The 24378-nt window shown below is 42.5% G+C and overlaps 1 protein-coding gene across 3 annotated transcripts in view; it reads left to right on the plus strand.

Annotated features, from left to right (window-relative positions):
- Window positions 1-5063, plus strand: part of MIPOL1 (mirror-image polydactyly 1) — a 206414-nt gene extending 201351 nt beyond the window's left edge. For all 3 annotated transcript variants that reach the window (XM_064149041.1, XM_064149059.1, XM_064149050.1), the window contains one exon: window positions 4768-5063. In XM_064149041.1, coding sequence (XP_064005111.1) covers window positions 4768-4834 — 67 coding nt within the window. In that variant the 3' untranslated portion in view covers window positions 4835-5063. The remainder of the gene's footprint in view (window positions 1-4767) is intronic.
- Window positions 5064-24378: the final 19315 nt, after the last annotated feature.

Here is a 24378-nt window from a genome sequence, read left to right on the forward strand (position 1 = left end):
CTTTTGCTGCTTCGCTGCCACTTGACCCCTTCCCCATCTTCATTAAGGTTATTATATTTCTGTAGTAGTTTATTCTCCTTATACTGTTATATTTAAACTATAAAAAATACAATTTCATTTTTAACATGACTTTCAAAAAATCTCTGTTGTAGTGAGTTTACTCTACCAGGGGAGGGATCCACCCTAACCCAGGACAATCCCCTTTTCTTTCATTCGGGTATCCATTTTGTCTATTTCTGAGGCACAATGCTCTGGAAGATCACTTTGTGGCTGTATAAATCTGTGATAGTCAGAACTTGTGGATAAAAGCCACTGCTCTCGTTTGGGTTGGCTTTCTTTGGCTAGAGATGGAGCAGTGTGGGAGGCTACACTGATCTATGTGGATCTACACAGTTGCAGACTACAGTTTAGAGCTACATTTCAGCAGAATGCATGATGGAGGAGAGCAAGGCAAAAACGTGTGTAAGATTTAGCAGTAGAGACCAGTAGGTAACACTTTTGCAACCATACATCCAGCTTCTGATCTCCCAGAATTAAACTTCTCTGTCAGTAAGGATTTTATGTCTGTTTTATGGAGACTGGATCTAAAATCAAAATGATTTATACTCAAGGGATTAAGTTCTGTTAGGCTTTGCTAAAGATCAAAGCAGATTGTCAAACAGTTCAGGAACTATACATATAGCAACATATAGTCTGTACAGGCATTTTCACAGGTGTATGCATTGGTGATAAGAGAATTCAATTTGATGTAACTGGAGGAGGAGTAGAGAATGGTTGAGAATTTGTCTTAAAAAAGACACATCTAGCAACATTCTTGCTAGGTAGCTTTCCTTGGAAGATGAGTACCTTCTTAAAGCTTAGCAACACTTTCAGAAGTACATATTCAAACAAGAAATCAAGAAATCTTTTGATTTCTATATTAAAACACAGCTTCACCTGCTTAATTCCAAATTTGTACTGAGGAGACATTAAGCCACTGCTATTCAAGACTCCACAATGAGGCATCTTTCCTTAATTTAAATAATGGACCAGATGTCCCTTTCCTCATTTTTTGGGGGGTTATTACTATTTTTCTATTTCATGGAAGCACTGAGATGAGCATTACAGAAGCAGGTAGTGTAGATAAAGAAAATTCCTAGTGCTCATCTTTGTGCTTTTCATGAGTTCAAATTCCATCTGACACTTTTTCATTTGGGGTATGTGCAAGTTGGTATAAATAAAACCAATAGTGTTGCTCAAATGGCATTTGCTAACAGAATATATTTGTTAAGGGACAGGTTGTCTAGAATTATTTAATTACTGAGAAATAGCAAGGGTCACTAATTTGGCATTTCCCAAATTCTGTAAGCAAGAAATTGAAATCTCTGAAAATGACAAGTGAGACCTTAAGAGACTTTGTTAAACATTTCCTAAAGGTGTCTATCTGTCCTTGCACATTTGGACCTGCACTGCCCCAGAGCTGTGCACAATATCACCAAAACCACAAACCCAGATACTTTCTACTTGACTGGCTTGTTTGGTTGCTTCACGAGATGGAAATTTAGTGAATGTCGCTGCTTACACCCCAAGCAAAGATTGTGTTATATAATGCATCCATGCTATGAGGCCTGTTTTCTTCACATGCAAAAAGACACTTCATTTGTGAAATCTGTGTCTTGGGATGCAGTCAAACATAGTACTGCTTTCAGGTCAGTAAAATGTGGTAAGAATACACTGGTGGATGTACCATGATTGCACCAAGTAAGAAAAGTTGCTTTCTTCAGGTCAGCATCTTCCCTATTTTGAATTAAACTCCATGTACAACACAGAGACTCCCAGTTCCCAGCACCTCTCATTCACCTGTTTAGATATTTAAGTTATCTTTGATCTTCAGGTGTAAGACTATCCCTTCAGTTTACCACCAGTGAAAATGCTCAGCCCCCAAAAGGAACTGCCTGCAGCATCCCACCAAGCTGGATACAGAGCCTTATGGGGAAGGGGCATAACTGCCACCCTCACCTCTTGCAGGTGGTACCTCAGTGACACAAACGGCCTTGTCAGCTGCCTTTTATTATTCACAAAGAAAAATGCTGCTTAGTGTGAGTTGGAATGGCAGAGTTGGGCCCATGGTGAACAAAGAGTCCAGGATTATCGTTTCAAAAAGCCCCCTGAGGCCTATATCAAGAGTTATTAGCCACTGATTCAGCCCATAGCATTATTTTGTAGGCTTAAATGGGATTTCAGTGATATATTGGGTCTTGTGTCTGTGTAGGGGTGATTTTTTCCCTCTGTTATTTTATCTTATAAGTAGCTGTTACAGTTTCTCTTTTACATTACTATTTAAATCTCTTTCAAAGGTATGATTTCTTAATCCCTTTCTGCCTTTTTTTTTTTCTGTCTTTCAATAAAGAATAAATAAATTTGCAAATGACACATGACTGAAACAAAAGGCAAATAAGCCCTGCATGGTTTGTATTTGGTATGGGATACCTCATTTTGATTATTTCAGTCATTATTCATTTGAAAAGCAGAAGCTATGATTGTTAAGCCTCATTATTTTCAATGAAGCCTGACAGTTTCAAGGTTAAACAGAAGACAGCTACTTTCATCCCAGTGGTATTTCTCTTCAAACATGGGCAGCTCTTCACTAACTTGTTCTGCTCTGGCATGCAGTGTCATTGCTCAGTCACAGAGTGGTGCACATCTAAGACAAATTGCAGGACTATTTGTAAGCAGTGACCTCCAACCTGTGTCCCCAGAAAGAAACTTCAATTACTGCAGTAATTTTTCCTACACTTGAATAAGCCATGAAGTATTTTCTTTTAACTGAACAGCTATTTAAATAAGCCAGCTTTACTATTTTGATGCTGTCTCTGAGAAAACAATTTGCAGCCCAAACCTTTTGTTTGTCCAGATAGTCTAAAATCTTTGTCCTGTGCTTTATGTCTCTGGAGCACAATAGAGAAGGTACCAGCTTCAGAAAGAATGCTAAAGTAGCTGAGAAAGCTGTGGTGCTTCTGGGCACATGCATGCTGCTAAGAGTGGGGACTGATCTACCACCGCTTTCTGGAATTGCACACGGGATAACATCTGATTTAACATGGAAACTGCTCAGTTAGAGAGCCTAAGGAAATTATGGCCTATCAGTAACTGAGTTAAGAACCCAGAAAATGCTGAATTATCCACTGTGAGGAAAGCTTCAGAAGCAATTAACTCGTGAAAGCCCTGACTTTATGCTTGCAGTAACTGACTGCACTGAGTTAGGACTCTCTGGATGCTGACTCTATGAAGATGAAGAACTGCAGTAGATGTATGTTACAAAAGCAAGAAAAATGTACTAGCTGGTTTAGAAGGAAAAGCTGAAGGGAAAGGAATAGCCAAGAGTTAGTTTTTCACCTTTACAGTCTCTGTGGAACAGCTAGAAGCAGCTGAACTTTCAACATACATTTCCTGGTGCCTGATAATTACATTAGGGTGGTGAATTCTTAATCTCATTTCAGGAATTAAGTCACCTGGTGAGTACAATGAAAGGTGTAGCTTCATGGTGCTTGGTGGTTCCTGGAAAACAAGAGTGTTTCAATACGTACCATGTGCATTAGTCACGACTTGTGACAATAAATCCACGACGTGTTAACTAATTTTGCTGCACTGCAGTTACTAATGCACCCATGAGATAAAATTAATTTTACAGTTTTGATAAAGCCATGTTATTTTTATTTCCTATGTGCATTCCTCATAGAATATAACCAAAAAAGAAAGCCCACCAAAACTGGCTTTTAAGACAAAGGACAATGATCAACCTTGCAACAGTGAACAGAGCTATTTGAACCTGCAACTCTCTTTATCCGTTGTGGATGTTTTGTGTATGATATGCTGTACATAGCTCCGTAAGAGTTACACTACACACAGGGTCTGCTTTTGTTAATTAGTTTATTTCTAAGTGGTCTTTCATGGAAAGAACCCATAAAATACAGATCAATTGAAAAAAATAACTTGGATGCAGGATCACTGGAGTGCTGAGGATGAATGTGCATACATAGAAACCTTGAACATATTCAGCCCTTTGCACTTGCCTACATACTGTAACTAAAGGAAAGAACAAATTAAGCCATATAGCCTGTGCCTTAAAACCAAGAGAGGATTAAGTGGCTCTCTGTCCTGCTTATTTAAACTGTAATGTTTTTTCTGTAGTTGTGTCGACATAATCATCACATTTTCAGTATATATCATAGTCCACATCCTCACACTTGGCTTCTTGAGTAGTCTGAAATATTTTTTTTTTTTCACATAAAACACATGAAGATTTGGGCATAAATTTATAAACTGGACAACAAAAGTAGCTGTTGGTTAACGAGCAGAATATTTTTTGAGGGGAAGCAGCAAGTAAGTGTTACATTTAACGAGGTCCATGGACCACTCAGATTTTAAAGACTGTGAGAATCAAATGTCCTGCTTACACCAAAGTCTGTACGTGCCATGGGGTTGCTGCACAGGGGGTTTGTTAATGCCTTACAGGGACCCCAGACACTACATACACTACAAAAGAAAAGTGAGTTGCTATATATCACTGACTGCAAATAGGTTGGGTTGTAAGTTAAAAAGTTTTTGTAAGTTGTCTACATTTTCTGTTAATGTCTGTCTTTTACAGTAGTGCTTTGTTTCTGGGCATGACCACCACCAGGACAGCTTGGTTCAGTGCAAACACTGTCTCTTTCAGCCAGAACATTCCTAACCTTAGCTTCCTTTTTTTTTTTCCCCCTCTCCTCTCTCTCTCTCACCCCCTCTCAGGTTGGAAAGGCTGGTGGAAGTCCTGAGGAAGAAGGTTGGAGCAGGGACCATTAGGACCGTGATCTGACTGAAAGCTCTAGTCTAAGGAAGCATTCACATCTGGTGACCAGGCTGCTTCATTCAGCACTGTGTAAACATTGAAGCCTTAACTTAGCAAACAGTTGTTAGAAGTGGGACACTCCAGCGACATTCCAAGCTGAGATAAAATCAAATCATAAATGTTTAACTACTTTGCTGCTGAGTTCTGTGATTTGTTGAAATGTTTCACTGCAAATATATATTTGTTTTTAAGGAGATGCATTGTGGCAATGTGTACTGTGAAAAACTGTGTGGATGCTTCTTTTAGCGGCCTCTCCTCTCTGTGTTCCTAGGTTAGAGTCTGCTGCAAGGCACAGCTTGATCATGTTTTCAAATACTGAAGGCTTCAAGTGCAAAATCCTGCAGAGCAGTTTCAAAATTTAAGTCCTTCGTGGTGTTGTTGAGCCTGCAAACAGTGCAGCATTTGTGTGTTAAATATATTAATTGATAAAGTAGGTTCATAGTCAAGAAATATCTCTGAGTAGTACATTGGGGATTTTTTTCCTCCTTACTCATAGGCCATTGAATTGCACCTAGTGACTGTGGCTACATTTAAGGGAAGAGTACATATGTAGCTGTATGTGACAGCTGAATAGTTGCTGCTGAGACGTGACGTTTTCAGTCTGCATTAGAAGGAAGTGTGCAGTTAAGTTTCACTGGAGGCACAGCTTCAGGCATTGTGACATGAAAGCCTTGTGACAGTACAGCATCTCAGATGGTGAGTAAGTTGTCCTGTATTGTTTTCAGTCACTCCAGAGAGTAAAAATTCACCTTTTCAAGGTTGCCTGTTTATTCTAGACCTCTGGTTGCTTTGCCAGGCAAGAATACTGTCCAGGCTGTATTTAAGGCCAGACTGGCAACACTCTGCTTCATGTACACCTGAAGTGCCCAGAGACTGAACTGGAAGGCTGAAGGATAGACTCCTACAGTGATAGGAGAAATTGAATTTGAGAGATGAGGAGGAAATTTTGGGATACACAGACATTATAGGCCTTACAGATACAGGAGAGTTGGACCTAGCGTTACCTTTGTGACCCAGACATCTCTGTGTACTTGGGATGTCTTTGTCACACAACCAAAGGTGAGCAGAGGGGTTTGGTCAGCACTCATACGATATAAACCTGTTCTAGAAGGCAGCTATGATCACTATGACAAAATTATGTCATAAATCTCAGAAGCATGGTGGGCTTTAAGCTACTCCCAGGACCAGCCAGCTCAGGCAGGGTGGATGTAACTCCTAAGGTTCCCACTTCCCTACTCTGCTTCATGTTTAATGTTGTTATGCTGCTTTCCCTCTTAATATTTGCTCATACAGATCTCACAACAGGGCAGCCTAACTCAAACAAAAAAAAACAAACCAGCTTTTTTAATTTTGAATAGGAGGAGACATCTCAGTGCTTGTTTTTCCTTTCAAATCTTCATCATCTGCAAACCTCAGCTCCTGCTAGTTTCAGCCAACCAAACCTAACCCCTTGTGGGGCTATGAGTAGCATTCTTCCAAGCCGGAGTTACCCAGGTTACTTCTAGAAACTTCTCAAGTGCTCCTTTTTGACCTTTGATCAATCCTAAGATAACCAGTGAGTCTGGAGTCTCTCCCCCACACCTATTCAGCAGGAAGAAAGTTTAACACTTCTAGACCAGAGGACTGTCTCCCCAAAATCCCAGCCCCTTCACCACGTCTCCTGTCCTTCTCCACAGCTCTTGGGCAATTCAAATGCTCTTTTTCTTACTGTCCTCGTGAGCTTTAGTGCACTAGATGAAAGACAAAATACCCTGACCCATCAGTGCTGTTGAATGATTTCTGCTCTAAGGAAGTGACAAGAAAGGAATAAAGATAAAAATGTAAGGACTAATGTATTGTGCTGGATCAAAGGTCCAACTAGCCCAAGGACTACCTTTGACAATAAGCAGCAGAAGATGCCTCAAAATGCTATAATGTTAGGCCAGCACTACTGACCTTTGTCCCAAATGGTCCCAATAATTTGTTATTTAGGACCTTTCTGAACAAAAGGTTGTGGGTTTTTGTATCTAGCAGCATTTTCTCGTGACCTGTTTCTGAGGCCATTGAAACTTTTAGCAGCTAGCAGTTGGTGATGCTTTGATTAAATATTTTGTTATCTATTTTTACAAAACAGCTCTATTCATTTTCTGTCACATAGTTTTTGTATTAGAGAAATGGTGAATAACCATTCCCTGTTCACGTTGTTCCCATGTCCCTTGAGATTTTACATATTGGGCATCAAGTCTCCCACTACCTCTTTTCCACATGGAATCTCCAGTCTCTTGTAAAGAAGCTGTCTTATGGTTTTACTTGGCATTGTCATGCTAATTGCTTTTTTTCTAGTTCTGCAGTATTTTTACCAAAATACACAGAGATTTGTGCCTGGTATTCAAGACAAAGACATATTGTGACTTTAACAGTTGTCACAATAACGTTGTCTGGTTTATTTTCTATGCTACATGTAAATGCTTTAGCATTGGCTTTGCTTTATGACAGGTGATTTATTGGAATTAATACTTCTGCAATAATAACAACAACTCTGGATCTCATTCCTCAGGTAGAATACTCATCTCAGAGTTCATCATGGAGCATGTGAAGACAGAACTGTTTTCTGAATGCATAGCTTTGCATTAACAGGTACCGAGTGTCCTCTATTGTTTTAACATGCGGTCCCTTGTGACCATTAACTCCTATTCCGTCTTTTCTCTCTACTCATCTTCACTACTCATAGTAACATAGCATCATTGGCATTTCTCTACTGAGTACAGTACTGAAGTACCACCATCTCCAAGTTAACCCCCTTTTCAAGGTGATTTCTTAGTGAAGTTGAGGAACATGGGCTCTGGAGCAAAGATTCCTATAGAACAGTAACTTTCCTTCACTGTGAAAACAATGCACTTATTCTTACCCATTGTTTTAATCTAACTTTGAACTACTCTTTTCAATGTAAAAATATTCCCACTTACTGCTAGGCTGCTTTGATGAGGAAGCTTGTTTGCCACCTGGAAATGCAAGTTTACTAAATCAGGGCTGATTTTCCAAGCATGAATGTGCTACATTTTCCCTTCCCCTAGGAGTATCAACAGGTCCTAACCTTCCCCCAAGTCTTTCTACCTCTGCACAAATAATCTTATGAGTACAGGCTTCATACAATAAGACTGTTTGACCTCCAGCCTCTTGTGTCCACTGGCTTTGTTTGGGGCCAGACAAAAGCCACTTATCAGGTTTGATGCCAGATACATCTGATTGTGAGTAATACTAGATTCAGTAAAACTAGGTGATAGTGTTGCTCATACTTTTGACACACTGTACCTAAGGTCAACAAAGTATTTCCTGATTGGGCTTCATGTCTTATACCAAACAGCCTGAAATAGATTGTCCTTTTAAGTCAGAGAGTTTTGTTGTTTTGTAAATAATTTACTTGAGCTCATAATTAAATTAGGTGTCAATTTTTAAAATTCAAATAGCAATTATTGTCTTCTTCAAAAAGAACCTTGGGAAATTTACTGTGCTCAGAGGTGAAGATTCAGGAACAGTTGTGTTCTCACTCCTGCTTACTAACAACCTGGTGTGTGGTCTTTGGCAAATCCCTTAGTGACAGTCATAAAAGGTATGCAGCCCCTGGAGAGGTGCCTAGGCTCCTCAGGGGAGTTTGCAAAAGCATCTGTGTGTTAATGTCAAAATACTTTCTCTTCTTCACCATCTGAAGTGAACAACAGAAGTCACACAGGTCCTGGTAACACAGGCCCAGCCTCTAGTGCCCTCAGATAAATTTCTGGCCCTGTTGAACCCAGACTGAGTTTTGCTTTTCAGTGTAACACGGGCAGGAATTCTGGTCTGGTGAGTAGAAAAGGGGCTAATAATAACACAGATTAATTGGCCTTCGTTGTGTACTTTAGTCATTGAGAACTGATTGATGTCTGTGCAAAGCTCTACAAGTTAAAAGAAGCCTGCCCCTATGCAGCAGACAAAATGCAGTTGTCACTAATTTATGAGAGAGGGATGAAATTGCACCAGATTACATATCAGGAGTAGCAATTCATTTCCCTCCCCATGGAACATCAGTTCATGATGGAAGGTGGCTCACCATAGGCAATGCTTCTGGTGACGCTTTTAATTACCAGTCAAATTAGTATCTCTGCTGCCTTGAAGAGCACTGAGATACTCAGCAATGTCCTTCCCCATGAGATTTTGTGTGTTTCTCTTGATGATCTTGCAGCACGTTATGCATTGGGAGCCATTTCTGGTATATGCCAGGGTAAAATATGTAAATAGCATCTTGTTGGCTCGGGATAAGAGCGTTATGAATGCTTTTCAGCACTGTAATTATATTCATAGTAAGCCTTCCCTAAGCCTTCACTAATTAACAATATTATGACAAATCAACTTTAACAGAAAAGAACTGTGGACCTTTAGTCATTTAGTACTGCTTTTGATTCAGCCCACAGCCCATGTTTTTCTGTACTAGTGTCGGGAAAACTGCTGGTATCTGAAAAGTTCAGAGACAGCTCAGTCTGGCTAGTGGAATCCTGCAGACAAAGTCAGTTTGATTCCTCTTTAAATATATTCACAAGAAAGTAAGATTTGTTAGTTAATCATTAATGTGGTAGAATATTAAAACTGCTTTTATAATTAAGCTGTCATCTTGAAGTAGTTTCATAATGCCAATATGTGGTTGTAGGCAGGTTTGTTTATTTCTTTATTTACTCCAGCCCACTGGACGTTTTGCAGGATACCTTCATTTTCAAATTAAATGGCTTCATAACCATTCTTAGCAGCTGATCACGAGTTGTAACATCTTTAATCCATGTACACAAACGAACTTGCTGTCTAAATGTCAGGATTTCCATGTGCCTTTATTTTCTTCACTTAGAATAATTCCAGATGAAGGTTGTTAAGTTCATCGAGGTCTTGCCTTTTTAATTTTGTCATAGTGTTAAGTGGGACAGATTGCTCTTCTACCTCTTGCAGAAGGGATAAAACAAAACTGCTCCACACAGTGGATTGGAGAGTTGGTGTGATGGTTTGGGTGTTACCCGCCCCCCCCCCCACACTTTTAGAAATACCCAACTAGACTCAGCCAGCTCTGGGAATATAAATGAAGCTATTTATTTACAGGTAGCACAATATACAAGCAGCTATTTACAGTATATACAGTTATAGACAGAAATAGACAAGGTAAAAGGTAATACAGAAACACAACTCCCCTCCCAGAAACCTGAGTCCCCAGGAGGGGCTCTCAACCACCCCTGCACCTTCCCCTTGCCCCTCTCAACCTTACCCCAGTCCTAAAGAAGAACAGAGGTTCAGCCAAGAGGTTAAGAAGCAAAGGTGAGTGGAAGGTGAGGTTAGGGAGATGCAGCTCAGCCAGAGCCCAGCCAGAGAGTGAGTCAAAAATGGCGAGAGTGTTCTCTAGTGTTTACATTTCTTCTCCAGCAAGACTCTGAGGGAAGTAGACATCACCATCGTTTTTCCTTTCACAGCTATGATCTAGTTCTTTTCACCAAAACATTCTAGCTTGCTTCAAACTAGCACAGTTGGGAAGTTTAAACGGAGAAGAAATTCACCAGCTACAGTGTTACAGTTCTACATAGTGGTGAGCATAGCCAAGAATATATGATCAGAGGGTTGCAGCAGCTCTCCTATGAGGACAGGCTATGAGAGTTGGGGCTTTTCAGCCTGGGGAAGAGAAGGCTTCAAGGAGACCTTGGAGTGGCCTTCCAGTATCTGAAGGGGGCTTACAGAAAGGCTGGGGAGGGACTATTTAGAAGGTCTTGTAGTGAGAGGACAAGGAGTAATGGGTTTAAACTGGCAGAGGGGAGATTTAAGCTAGATGTTAGGAAGAAGTTCTTTACAGGGGAGAAAAAACACTGGAACAGGCTGCCCAGGGAGGTTGGGCACCTTCCTGGAGGTGTTGAAGGCCAGGTTGGGTGAGGTCTTGAGTGACCTGTTCTGGTGGGAGGTGTCCCTGCCTATGGCAGGGAGTTGGAACTGGATGATCTTTGAGTTCCCTTCCAACTTAAACCATTCTATGATTGTATGATTCTATATAAAATACATATCCAGCCTTGGCTTGGCCCTGAGACTTGGGTTTACAACGATCTCATTAAGCCAAAGCTTCACACAAAACCTGAAATCCCAGGCCTGATTGCCCTCTCCCCACCATGCCTCTCTACCGCCTTACCAAAAACCATTTGTGATGCAGCACAAAAATTCAGCCTAACAGCTCCAGGCCCAATAAGGCCACTTCAGGCCTAACTGGCAGCATCGTCAAGGTGGGCAACCAGGCCACACTCCTCTGCAGGAGGTAAGAACCTGGGGACTCTTCCTGGGAGGAGAGGGAGGAGGGAAAATGGAAGGTACTGACTTTACAGGTAGTTTTTACAAGGATGCAGCACTGGGGTTGTTTAGCCTGGAGAAGAGGAGGCTCGGGGCAGAGCTCATTGCTGTCTACAACTACCTGAAGGGACATTGTAGCCAGGTGGGGGTTGGCCTCTTCTGCCAGGCAACCAGCAATAGAACAAGGGGACACAGTCTCAAGTTGTGCCGGGAAAGTCTAGGCTGGATGTTAGGAGGAAGTTCTTCCCAGAGAGAGTGATTGGCATTGGAATGGGCTGCCCAGGGAGGTGGTGGAGTCACCATCCCTGGAGGTGTTCAAAAAAGCCTGGCTGAGGCACTTAGTGCCATGGTCTAGTTGACTGGCTAGGGCTGGGGGATAGGTTGGACTGGATGATCTTGGAGGTCTCTTTCAACCTGGTTGATTCTATGATTCTATGGGGATGAAGTACAAAGATTACACTTTCTGGTGCACCTCCTGGACCTTTTTAGCTTCTGGAGGTCCATAACTCCGTGGTCTTGAAAGCACCACCCAGCCTCAAACTGGCAGATTTTCCTCCTGTGCAAGAAAAAGCTCTGAGGCACCTGAAGTCACTGAGCAGCAGTTGCTGTGGTACTGTGCTTGCTGCAATCACAGCATTACTTGCACTGACTCTTACCACTGCACTATTTCACATCAGAGCCTGCAGAACTGGACTTTCTCTGTTTGTTCTTCTCATGCAGTGGTAAATAAGATGCATTCACAAGTCCAAAAGAAAAGAAAAAACCAAAGTGGCATTTTCCTATTAGGTTGATTGCGAGTCAGCTGTTGAGCTTCAGTGGTCTAAACATTTCATTCTGCAGTTTTGTTGGGAGCACACGTGTTCTGGGAGGCTTTTAAACAAATACTTGAAATGGTTGAAAGATTTACATTGCCAGTGCCTAGCTAAATATGTAGTCTTTAGAAAAGACATGGTTTGTTTTGGCACCATTTGAAAAACTCAAATATTTTAAACATTTGTTAAGTTTGAGCTTGCACATTTGAACTAAAAGTTTGCATTCCAAAATTGCATCTCGGGTTACCTGTCTCTCTCTCTTTTGTGTTTTATAATCCCTTTATTAAAATAGGCTACGGAAAGGAGTTGGTTGTGGAGTGGGGGGATTTTTTTTATGGTTAATTGTAAAAGTATTGCCACTAAGCTTAATCAATTTTAAGGTAGCATTTACCTTGGTAACTCTGTTCAACTGAACATCAGAAATGTAAAGCTACAGATGTATCTTGAGATTTTAGGGCTTCGTGTTGGTGGCTAAGACTTGGTCACAAAATGAATCAAATGCAAGAATAGTCACTAAATCCTGCACTGCTTTACTCTTAGGCATACAATGTACTGTGATAAGTACTAAGGCTGATGGTGAGTAGAGAGCCAGGCAATAAAGAAAACAGGTTGAAAAAGTGTACTGAACTTGTAAAATAGAATAGCTCAAGGAAAAGGAAAAGCACTCTCCGACCTGGCATTGGTTTTGTTTTCCTTCCCTTGGCAGAAGGGAGGGGCAAGAATTGACTAAAGCAGACTGAAGGCTTTCCAGGCAGATCTTGCCACCTCTGTTGCTGCAGTCAGCATTCCCAGGTGTCAGAGCACTATTCTGGCTCAGGTGGGCTCATAAAACGCCTCTTCTAGCCATCCACAGCTCTTTATTGTGTTTCTAGTGGATTTTATTCTCTGGCATAGAGAGTCATAGCTTCTTCTGTCCAAGTGAGCAGAGAATGAGCAATGATTGTCTAACTCAAATGATTTTAGTTTAGCTTTCTTAGTGCTGAGCTAGCTGGTTGGCTGTGTATAGCTCTGTGTAGGAAGGCAGTAGCAAACAGACTGGGGGCCTGTGGCCTTTTCAGTGGGCCAAGGTAGTGACCACTGGGAACATCTGGAAGATTTGGTCCTTGACAATATACAGCTCTCAGTGATTCATTCTAGGCTTTCTCCATTATTATTCCAGGACAACAAGTCACCACTTTGTGCATAAAAAGACTGTGTCTGTAGCAAAATTGTCATTCAGTGGCTTAGACTCTAACATGGCTTTACTTGGTCCGTAGTTGCTTTAAGTCAAGCTATAATTTCATACCAGCAAGAAACTGTATATGTACAAAAGGAATTCTGTAGTCTTTCATATTAATAATGCTTCCCTTGGGCTGCTTTATAGGCTAATGTTTGGCTATCAGCACAGTTAAAAATCTCTGGAACTGGTTAAAACTTCACAGGAGAATCAACAAAACTGAATTATACCATCCTGGTGTATTTTATTTTTATCTCTTGTCAGTTTCATCAATATTCAGCTTTGCAGAAGGGAGAAGTGCTCCTTTGGGGACAAAGGGGAACCTATGAAGTTTAAAGGAATCCAAAGAGACAGGGACAGTGCTGTAGAAGTGAGGACATTGCCATAGGGAATGCTGATTAGCAAGGTTAGTGTGGCCTGGAGGACCAACTATTCCCCAGGGTGATATTATCCTGTGAGGGCAGCTGTATTGTGTACAGTAGCTGAGGCTCAGCAGCAGCACAGCATAAGCAGTCATGCCTTCTGCTGGCCAGATGCCCCACATTCCATCATCCCTCAGGGTGCTGGATTCCTCACCTGATGCACACGCATTCACTGACAAGATAGAGATAATCAGCTGGCCCTCCAGACCATATGATTACTTGGGGTCAGACATCTCCTATACTGAGGCAAACTCTTCCTTAATTCAACAGGTCCCCATAAAAGCCAGCTAAATAATTATTGATCAGAGTATCTGTAGCCAAGAGGAGTGATTCTCCGTGTGCTGGTGGAGACCCTTCCTAAATGGGGAAGAAAAGGTCAAAACAGAAAGGGAAGAAGGAAGAATGGATGGTGACCATGCCTTGCAGGACCTTGTAGAATCTTGAGGTGCTGTGTGTGGTCCTAAAACACAGGATCCACTGGCTTCTGTGTCCATAAATGACTGGAAGCTAGTTTTTAATGCCATCCCTACCCTTGACAACAACTAACATTTGTCTGTGCCTGAATTCACCTCTCTTTTATTCAGGCAATCAAATCTCAGCCTAAGCGATTTACAGAATCTGGTTGTTGGACTATGTTCAGTGTTCCTGCACATTGTTTCTAGAGTGAGGAACACACCATAGATTCATGAACTAGGGCAATGTTTGGCTGATGGCTGCACCTCTGATGGGAAAGCTGAGACTGTTTAGAGTATCAGATCAGACAGTGCAAACGCAGACCTCTAGAGCAAATAGATGGCACGGAGCTCCTCACAGCCAATTGCTGAGCATTTGGGGCAAGCAACATAGTTGTCCCTGGGCTGGGCTGCCTGTTAAGTAGGCAGTAGGAGCACATCTCTGAGGTTCATTTAATTTCTGTAAGATCCTAAGTACACGAGGAGTTCTGTAGGCTATGAACCAAAGTGGAGCTAGCTGGGAGAGTGTCTTTTAAAGTGAACCCCTAACACAAGCAAAGCACAAATGTAGATGTATCCTGGGTGAAATCTGCCTTAAGAATTCATTATTTTGAGATGTCTGACTGGCTGGCACTTTGCACAGAACAGGGCTCACTGCTGAGCTGCAGGTCCCCCATTCTGACCCAAAGGCATTCCATATACAACAAACTGCACCTACTTATCATATTTTAGGACAAGTTTGCTCACCCCTCAAAACCCAAAGTGCAGGAGCAGCAAGGACGAAGATGCACAAACTCACTCCGCACTCTGTTAAGCAAAGGCTTCAGTAAATGCTGTACCTCTGGTGTGCAGGGATATCTGTGGAGACCGAGAGGGACTGCTCATGTCTCCACAGCTGCAGCATCAAACATTTGCATACAGCAACAACTGCCACAGCATGTGCTGAAACTAAGGCCAGAAAACTTCACAGTTTTGCTCTTCTTTTGTCACATAATGGAGAAACTTGGCTGAATTGCTTTTCAAGCAGCTAAATGCCTTGCTTCCTCCACGTTTTGCTTGTCTGCTCATGATAACTTTATTTCCCCAGAGCTCTAACAGCCACTAGAGTAAGACTCTTATAAAACTGAACTGCCTGTGCCTGAAGAAAATACACTCTCAGCACTGTGTGTTTTTGTGAAATCCCACAGGACTCTTCTCCACACGCCTATATAGCAAATGCACAATGGCATGTTTTAACTATCCATCCTGACATCCAGCAATGGAATTATCCTGGTAATTTTCCAGTCATTGGAATCTGGTCTGCAGATGACTAACTTGATGTGTTACAAGGTGTTTTATCCAGAACTTCACCCTCACACAGCCTTGTTTCCTGTAGAGACTGCCATTGTTAGTAAATGACCTGCTACCTACTAGCTCATTAAAAGTCAGGTTGGTTTGCTGGTTTGTTTTTTTTTCAGCACTATTAACATTTTATCTTCTTAGAGCTCTTCTAAAACCACCTGCTGCAGGTGTCTAACTAGGTGCTGCAACTATTGCTTTCTTCTAGTATTAAAGTGAGCCAAGATCTGGCAGGCTGAACCACATATTACACTCTTGACCCAGGATGTGTATGAGATATACCACTGCCAGTCATAGGCATGTCCTGTTCCCTCCTTCCACCCCACCCCCTCGTTTGCATAACCTGTAAATTATGTATTTAGTTCCTATTCAGTTACTCTTTTACCTAAGTGATTCATACATAATGGCTGTATCTAGCTAGCTACTATGTCAGTTTATGGTGATTATAACATCTGCACAAAGTATAGTTCAACCCAGAAAAAGAAAAAGTATTCCCTTGGCTTGAAAAGCTGTTGTGTATTGTAAAGGTGAGAAACTCTGCAGAATAGCTCAACGTATAAAAACCACATGACAGGCTCCTCCTACTTGATTTACTGCTGCTTTGCTGGTGCATTCACTCTAGGAAAGCTGGTTACCAACCAGAATGGCATTCATTCCAGAATCTCTTGGTCTGTTACACCTAACACAAGTCCCAGGCCTTCAGGTGGAACAACAGATGTATGGGGAATAACAAATCCCTGACTAAAGACTCCACAGAATATATTATATTGATACTTGATATATATGATATAGAATTGCTGGTGCTGAACTTGTTTTCTGATAGGTCTTTGTTCTTTCAGCTTCAGTTCAGTAGGTCTCATTACACTTCTTTTTCCTGAGAACTTAAAGACTGATTTACTACCCCAAATCCTTCTCCATTTTGATAATTGGGAACCATGAGCAGATTGTAATTAATCTTCTCTTGAATAAACTGAACAGGGTGAGTTTCTGATATCACTTATCAGGTATTGCTCAGACAGTAAGGTATTTCTAATTCTTGGGCATGCAGATGCTTGACTTAGACACAACACTCCTTTCCTGCTCTTAGGCATGGTCTGTATGGAGCTGATCTCTCCTTGCCCTTACTATGTACTTTTCTGATTCCAAGGACCATGCTCAGAGCATCACCCCAGGACCCCATGCTCAGTGTCAGTCCTAGAGAGCCCTTCAAGATATGTGTATTTGTAGTCCATTCCTCCCTAAAAATTTCAGCATGTAGAAGAGACTACACAGAAAATTATGTAAGGCAGAAAATGATAATAGTTGAGTAAGCTGAGAGAAAGATGGTGAATAAGAGCTAAGAAGTGCATTTCAGTGCACTTTCCTTCATTAATGCTGATGCCTCCATCCTGTATTTTTGTTGCCACACCATGGATCTTGCCCAATGTGGAAAGAAATACATCTTATCTGAAAATCAAAATTGCTGAAGCCAAATAAATGTCTAGTAATGCTGTTAAATAATAATTAATTAATTAATTGTAAATAAGACCATTTTTGCAGTTAATCTTGTTGGTTTAGTTGTGTTCTGTGATGATTTTAATTACACTGTAATTTGAGCTAAGTCAAAGGATGGTAAGAATAGTGGCGGAGTAGAGGTTAGTGGAATGTAAATGTAAAGAAGTGATTTGGGGGGCAGATCTGATGGGCAGGAATATTGCTCTGCTCCCAGGGAGGGGGTGGAACTGTTCTTGGCACGAGCATGACAGGGAGTGGTGCCAAGAGGCAAGCAGGAATGGCAGTGAGGGATGACAGCTGCTGAGTAGAAAGAGTGATACTGCACTGATCATGAAAAAAAAAGGTGAAACACTGCACTGGTGGTGATTAAGAGGGGGGAGGCCAAAAGCAGGACTCAAAGATGTAAGGAGTGTATCACAAAAGCAGACTGCAGAGCTGGATGCCAGCACTGAGCATCCACCCTCCCTGGCAGGCATTTCACAACATCAGTGCAGCTGGATCTTGAAATCACTTGAGTTTTGCCCTGCCTGACAGCAATATCTGCCCCTCACAGCTAGAGGGGCATCCAACCGGTACCTTAGCCTTCAGGTTCATCACTAACAGCTTCATTTGGCCAGCAGCTATGGCACCAATGAACTCTAAATTACTACTGTTTGGTTAAGCAATACTATGAGAGCTGTGTGCTCTGCAACACTTACAAGTGTTATTTGTGTGGACTGATTTGGAGTAGTTTTTGAGCAAAGTATTCCTAGCAATGGTAACACACTGGTTGAAATACACTTAGCACAGCTATCTTGGACTATAAAGCCATATAAGATCCATCAACCAATCATTCTTAAATCCATGCTGCAACCTTCTTATGGTAATGGGCAACTACTGAGGGTCAATATTGAGGACACTCATTTTACTGATGGGCCAATATATTTCAATGGGGAGAATGATTCAGAAATATTGTGGGGTTCTGTTTCTGTAGTATGTACTGTGTATGTGGCAGATAAGTCCTATTACTAAAAGAGAAATGGTGGCTTGTGCTGGCATATAATGTATTTTTGTCTTGTATATCTTATGAGGCAAAAGCAGTCACAGGGATAATAAGTGGCCCTAAGCATGGCAGAGCTGACCACACCCATCTAGTCAGAGAGCAGTGTGTGGGCAGAGGTCCTGTGAACTCCTTTGAAAGCCAAAAACTCCTCTACAGCAAACTCATACTATCTCCTGGCATCAAGACCACAGGTTTCACCTTTGATTTTCAAGAGCTCTTGTCATACCAAAGAAAAGCCAGCATTAAATGTGTGCCACTTTTGCCTCAGCACTTATCACAGGAGAGATCACAATTCTGCTTTCAGATTTTGGAGGGAGACAGAATCTATTTCACTTTCTTAAGGTGCTCTGGAACATTGCCTCTAAAGCAGAAAACTAATGATGGGTAGATTGCAGAATGACTTCTATGAAATTTGTTTTGTGAAGAAGCTGCTGACCCAACTTTTTTTTTTCTTCCCTCCTCCCCAGTCATAGCAGGGCTCAGAGTAGCTAGGCAGAAGCCTTGGTGACTTTTTCCTCTAGATATAGTGTTTTTTTGGTTTTTTTTTTGGTAGATTTGACAGCAGAATTCATATTCTATTTCATTCTGATATACATTCACGCAGGTCAGATTTTAATTTACCTTATTTCCAAGGTTAAAGGTATGTATTTCTAAACCATTAACAAGAGCTGTGCAATTTTAGGGAGGGGGGGAAGCACAAATCATATGTATTATTCTCATGATCCAGATTTCTACTCCTGCACGTCAGTATTTTTTCTCTATAGACTCTGTGGCTTAGATGTGGTCTTGCTTTTGCTGTAGCCTCTCCCTGACAGCAGGATCAATCCCAGTCCTGCCAGGTGCTGAAACTGCTGAACTCTCTCTGGCTGAATAAAAGCTGTGGGTGCGACACCAGCAGCTCTTAGCTCCCCTCTGTGGAATGCTACATTTGTATTAACATGTATCTTTCTTTGTGACTTTTTTTTTTTTTTAACTGAAAATGATGCCCTGTAAAATCTCTTCCTGGAGAGAGAGAGAGAGAGAGAGAGAGAGAGAAAGAGAGAGGTTAAGAGAGAGAGAGAAATATGTTCCCCTTGGAATTTAACCTTAATTTGAACCAAGATCAGTGAAAGAAAAGCACTTTCGTGCATTGTTCACCAGCTCCACCCAGCCAGCTCCTTATCTAACCTGAGTCTCTATAGCCTGTTGCTTTGTAACTTTTGCAGTAGTATGCTCCACATGCTCTTACATGCTGTAAAACCAACCTGTGACATTATAATACCAAGAGATACATAACGATCCTACCCTGCAAGTCCTTAAACTGCACAGTGCAGCAGCAGGCACTGTCCTTCCATGGATTTATAAAGGACCTACTGCATACTGCAATTAAACAGCCATGGTCACTCCTGACTACTGGCAAAAGTGACAGCAGCCTCTGAAACCCCTGAGCCAGCCTCTCTCTGCAGCCCAAATCCGTGAATAACTTTTCATTTAAACCTGTTTCCTTTGATATCTTTTGCCTTCAGAGGGAATCAGCCAACCCTTGATTTGCATGACGTCAGCTTGGGGTCAAAATTCAACCTTAAACACACACATAAAAAAGCAAGCTTCCTTGTTTGCTGTGGACTTCCACTGTATGTCTTCTATCATCTGCACAGGAGACAACAGCCAGTAGATTGCTTTCCTATAATTTTTCACTTCCTAGAAAAGGCAGACAGCTGTTCCAGGTGTGGTCCACATTCGTGGTGTCCCCTGTATGCTATCAACCATCTGCTACCTGCAGTCACCAGCTTTTCCTAACATCCCCATGTTTCTCCTGACCTGTGACGCCTTGGTACACCTTCACCCACTTCCTGTCGGCTTTTTATATCCCTTCCTTCCATATCCTTAATCTCCCCTTCAAGCCCTCATTGCTCTTTGTTTCTATCCCTGCTTCTTTCACGCTCCACAGTCACAGGCCTGCTCCCTAGTTCTCTAGGATCTTGCATGAGCCTGGCTTCCTCAAGCCCATGGCCCTTTTTGCTAAGTGTTGTCTCCCTTCATCTGCAGGCAGAGATGGAAAATGCCTGTCAGAGTGCAACCGATGGTGCCACCCTCGTTATCTAAATTGGTGTCCATCATCTGGGGAGCAAAAAAACTGAAGGCAAGAATCAGACATTCACAATGACTGATTGAAATAAAGACCAAATATCGTGCAGCTGAGAAGGAAAGAGAGGATACTATTAAATGCACCAGTGGCTTGCCATGTAACCTCCCCTTTTTTAACCACCGCCGGCTGCTTTTCTTTTAAAGACATGTTTTGCAAATGTCACTTGGCTTTGTTCTATACAGGTTGGTAATGAAACTCTTCAAGGAAATGTTGCTTATAGTATTGTTCTTACACTCCTCGAGCGTTTGAAAGACCCCTTGGAATAAGCATACACCAGGAGACAGGAGGGAGGAAGCAGGAAAAATCTAAATAAGAAATATCAAGGAGTCACAGTCAAGCATGAATCATTTTGGTTCTTTCAGTTGAACCTGAAGGAATATCAGATTTCACATCCACCTTCGGCAGGGCTGGCATTTTCACACACACACTGTAAACCTGCTGGCATAGAGGTGGCTCTTGTTTTCACAGTTATTGCGGGGGGGGGGGGGGGGGGGGAGAGTCTATATATATTTTTGTTTTTAATAAAATCTCAGAACAGTTGGTCGTGCTTAAAAACAAACAAATTAATAAATAGCTTCTCAGACAAGTAGCCAGTTTTAGTGGACACCGGGACAAGTAGCCAGATTTAGTGGACGCCGGCCAGCTGGGGAGCTGCGGCCCAGGCGCCTCGGTGGTGACCTCATGGAGGAGAGAAGGCGGCTGCAGCTCCGCGGAGCGGCAAAAAAGGGAGCGCGGGCAGAGAGGCTCTGCGCCCCGGCAGCCGCCGCCCCAGCCCTCTGCGGGTAGCAGGAAGACACGAGGAGCTGCCGGAGGAGGAGGAAATCCCCGGCGTGCTAGAGCGCTGCGGCCACTGACCGCCCCGCGGGGACTCCCCGGCTGCCACCTGCGGCCACGGCCCGAAGCTGGCTCAGCAGCAGTGTCAGTGATCGGGGGGCACTAAGCCCTTGCTTTTAGGAGCTGTGAGGTGGGCAGATTTCAACACAGCCTCATCCTCACCGCTTTGCAGAGGGCTGGCCTTAAAGAGGCGCCGCCGGGCCCCCACGCCCGCCCCCGGTACGGGAGGCTTCCCCGCGATCCTCGGCAGCAACTTCCCCACCCACTACCCTCTCCGCTCCGTGACCGGTAATCCTTCTGCCGCCGGTGGCAGCCCACACACCCGGGACGGTGTGTGCCTCCGGGACCGGGGAAGGACGAGGAAGAGGGAAATCCCCGCGCTGTTCTGAGGGCGTGGGCTGTGCTTCGGATCCCTCAACCCGGCGCTCCACGGCCGCGACTGTGACCGCCTGGGGCGCTGAAGCCGGCGGCAACGCCGAGAGCAAACGGGCGAGAGCCCCTGCCCCCCCGCCAGTAACCGCTCCGCAGTCAGCGAGGCGAGGCGAGCGCCGAACAAACCAGCCAGCCGCTTTACTGGCTGGAATTGCGGACGCCCGTCGGCGGCCCGAGCTGTAATTCCTCCTGTGGCCGTTTTGAGACGCCCCTGTTTTAGCAAGCCAAGCAATAATTCTGTAATTAAACCAATGTTATCTTGGGAAAAAACTCTCTTTTCTTTTTCCTGAGTTGATCTTTAATTTTCTAAGTGCCTTGCTCCGCTCATGCTGGCTCAGGCGTGTTGCATGTGCCAAACTGCAAAGCCTATAGAGCACAGGTCCTTGCAGATGAGGAGAGTCTGTGCCTTCAGTAAAGAGCTCTGTGTCTTCGTGTCTCTGTGTATTGACTATTTCCACTGGGTTTGAGCTGTGGTTTGGAGCTCAGTATTGAAAGACGTTATTTATACTGCCAGGAGAAAGGGGGAAAAAAAACAAAACACGAAAAAAAAACCAAGTTTGTTTTTTTTTTAAAGTATAACAGCTGATGTTTGTGGTCTTCCCTCTTCTTTGTATTTTGGGGTTTTTGTGTTTTGCTTGTCCTTGGTTGTTTGGGGGTTTTGTTTAGTTGGTTGGTTGGTTGGTTCTGGGTTTTGTTTTTGTTTGGGTTTTGTTTTGTTTTGTTTTGTTTAATTTTTACTTTTCTTACTAATTGCCAGCATGGGAAAAGAATTGTTGCACTTCGCGACCTCACTGACACGTGCTGAGTATTTGCTGCAGTCTGAAGGATCTGACTGTTAAGAAATGTTCGATCCAAAATATATTTATTGATTGTTCTTAGATTGCCCTGTCACAATGCACCTGGTTAAGTACAGTGAGATTCCTTCTTCTGAAATTACAACTTTGAAAAGGGACAACTCTTTTTTTATTAATGTCTTTTCTGATAAACATACACTGTAGCTTTTATTCTGTTCCAGCACTTGCAAAACAGAGAATGGAAACAGCCTTAGAAAACTTACTAATACATAAGTATTAATGAGCCTTGCAGATTACCAGAACTTAAAGGTACCGGCAAATCTGCCAGTACAGTAGACTGAAAGGTTCTGGTTTCTCAAATAAATTATGTATTTGCCAAAAAGTTCAGAACTCCTACCTCAAGAAGACCTGTTACCAGACAATAGGTGGAAAACACTTATTTTTAGTGAAAGAAACTTATTTTCATAGCATCAAGTCTAGAAACACTGTTTTTCCATAAACTTAAAAATCCAGACTACTACTGAAAAAACATTGTGTGGCTTTTGCAATTCCACCCTGTGAACTGCTTTGGATCTCTTGGTGGCACTTATAATTGCTATTATTTAATTTGGTCTTATTTACATTCCAGTAACCCGTGGATTGTAGCATGCTCTGTAACAGTGAAACAGCCCCAGTTTTAAATAGCTGATAACCCAAGGTTGGAAATACCTCCAAAGGCTCCCTGCTTCTGCCACTAAGGTATTTACAGCCTTCATTTGGTTTGGGCATAGCAAAGGCTCTTGCAGTTGTCTTCCAGTGGGCAGGCATCAAGCAGATGACCAGTCACAGCAGCTCTCCACTCGGGTTGTTTTGAGTCCAGTTGTGTTTTCGCTTGTGTGTGCGTTCCTGAGACTGAATCTCAGAGAGGAAGAAACTCATCAGTAGGTCAGTCTCTTTCAGCCATCCTTCAGCATCCTTCCCTTACTTGTAGTGGTGTTAGGAGGGTGATTTCAGGTGGCTTCATTCTGAAAGTCAGGGTCAATAAAAGACAGCATTGAGGGAAGAGAAAGCATTTGGAGGTCAGTTTCATTTAACAGTGCATTGCTATGTATCTCTTTGCTGTCTCTCCTATCCTGGTTCTCAGGTGGCTTTGACCAAGTTGATAGCACTCATATGGGCATGCAAAAGGCTGTTACTACACTGACCTGTATGTCTTTCATTTATCTTTATTTAATTTTTGAGAAGATGATGATCTGACCATGTTGTTCCCACTTTTGCTGCTACCAAAGTGCACCAATAATCAAGAAAGGTGAGGGGGAAAGCAGGTATATCTGAGGGTGAAGGAGCCAGGTAGAGGCTGTCCAGCACTCCCTCTATGGTTCCACTGAAGGCCTGCGACTCGAGGCTGCCTATAACAAGCAAAGACAAGCTGAAGTTTGTGGGTTGGACCTCAGGATCTGTTTGTCACTGAGTTTATTTCCAAAGCTGAAGATGTTTCAAGTGGCTGTGCCACCCACATGCAAACAGGTTGTCCTCTCTGCTGAAGTACTCACAGAAACTCAGAACAAGGCATGTGTTCCCTGTCTGCTCACTGCCCTACAGAGGTGATGGGTGAGGGTTGGGCCACTGTGATGCTATTTCTGCCACTGCCCAGGCACTGGAAAGGAAAAAACATTTTTATCCTAAACCTAGCTGTTTTTTACAATTTCTACCCCAATTTGGGAAATGCTGATGATTGCAAGGGTGGGGAGAAATAATCAGACATCAGTCCAAATTAAAGTGGTATTTTTTTAATCCAACTGACTTTGTACCAGTTTCACTGGAAACATGTAATGATAAAAATTAAATCCACAGAGCTGCTTTTGACCTCTGCCTGATAAATCATATTTGGGGAGTGGGGGATGAAAAAGAATTCTGTTTAGTTTGGTGAATGTCCTCTATTTATTTTTACTTAGCACTGCATAGCATTACATTCAACTTTTGGCCCTGGAAGGGATGAAGCTCTGGATGCATTTAAACTAGAAAGAAATGAAGGCTAACTAATGTTTGACTGGTCCAGTGAGCTGGAGATAGTTCCATGTCCTGCTTTTTACTAGAAAGAAATGTGGCGTGAAAGCAGGATATTTGTTGCCTAGGAATTAAGTTGTTGCTGCTGCTTATTCCTTACCTGAACTCTTAATCCTCTGTTTGTGCTACGACACAAAACAAATTATTTCTGATAGACCGAAGGGCTCCCTTGTAACAATTAAA

The sequence above is a fragment of the Pogoniulus pusillus genome, chromosome 1, assembly GCF_015220805.1.
Source record: "Pogoniulus pusillus isolate bPogPus1 chromosome 1, bPogPus1.pri, whole genome shotgun sequence".
In the NCBI taxonomy this organism is placed as follows: domain Eukaryota; kingdom Metazoa; phylum Chordata; class Aves; order Piciformes; family Lybiidae; genus Pogoniulus; species Pogoniulus pusillus.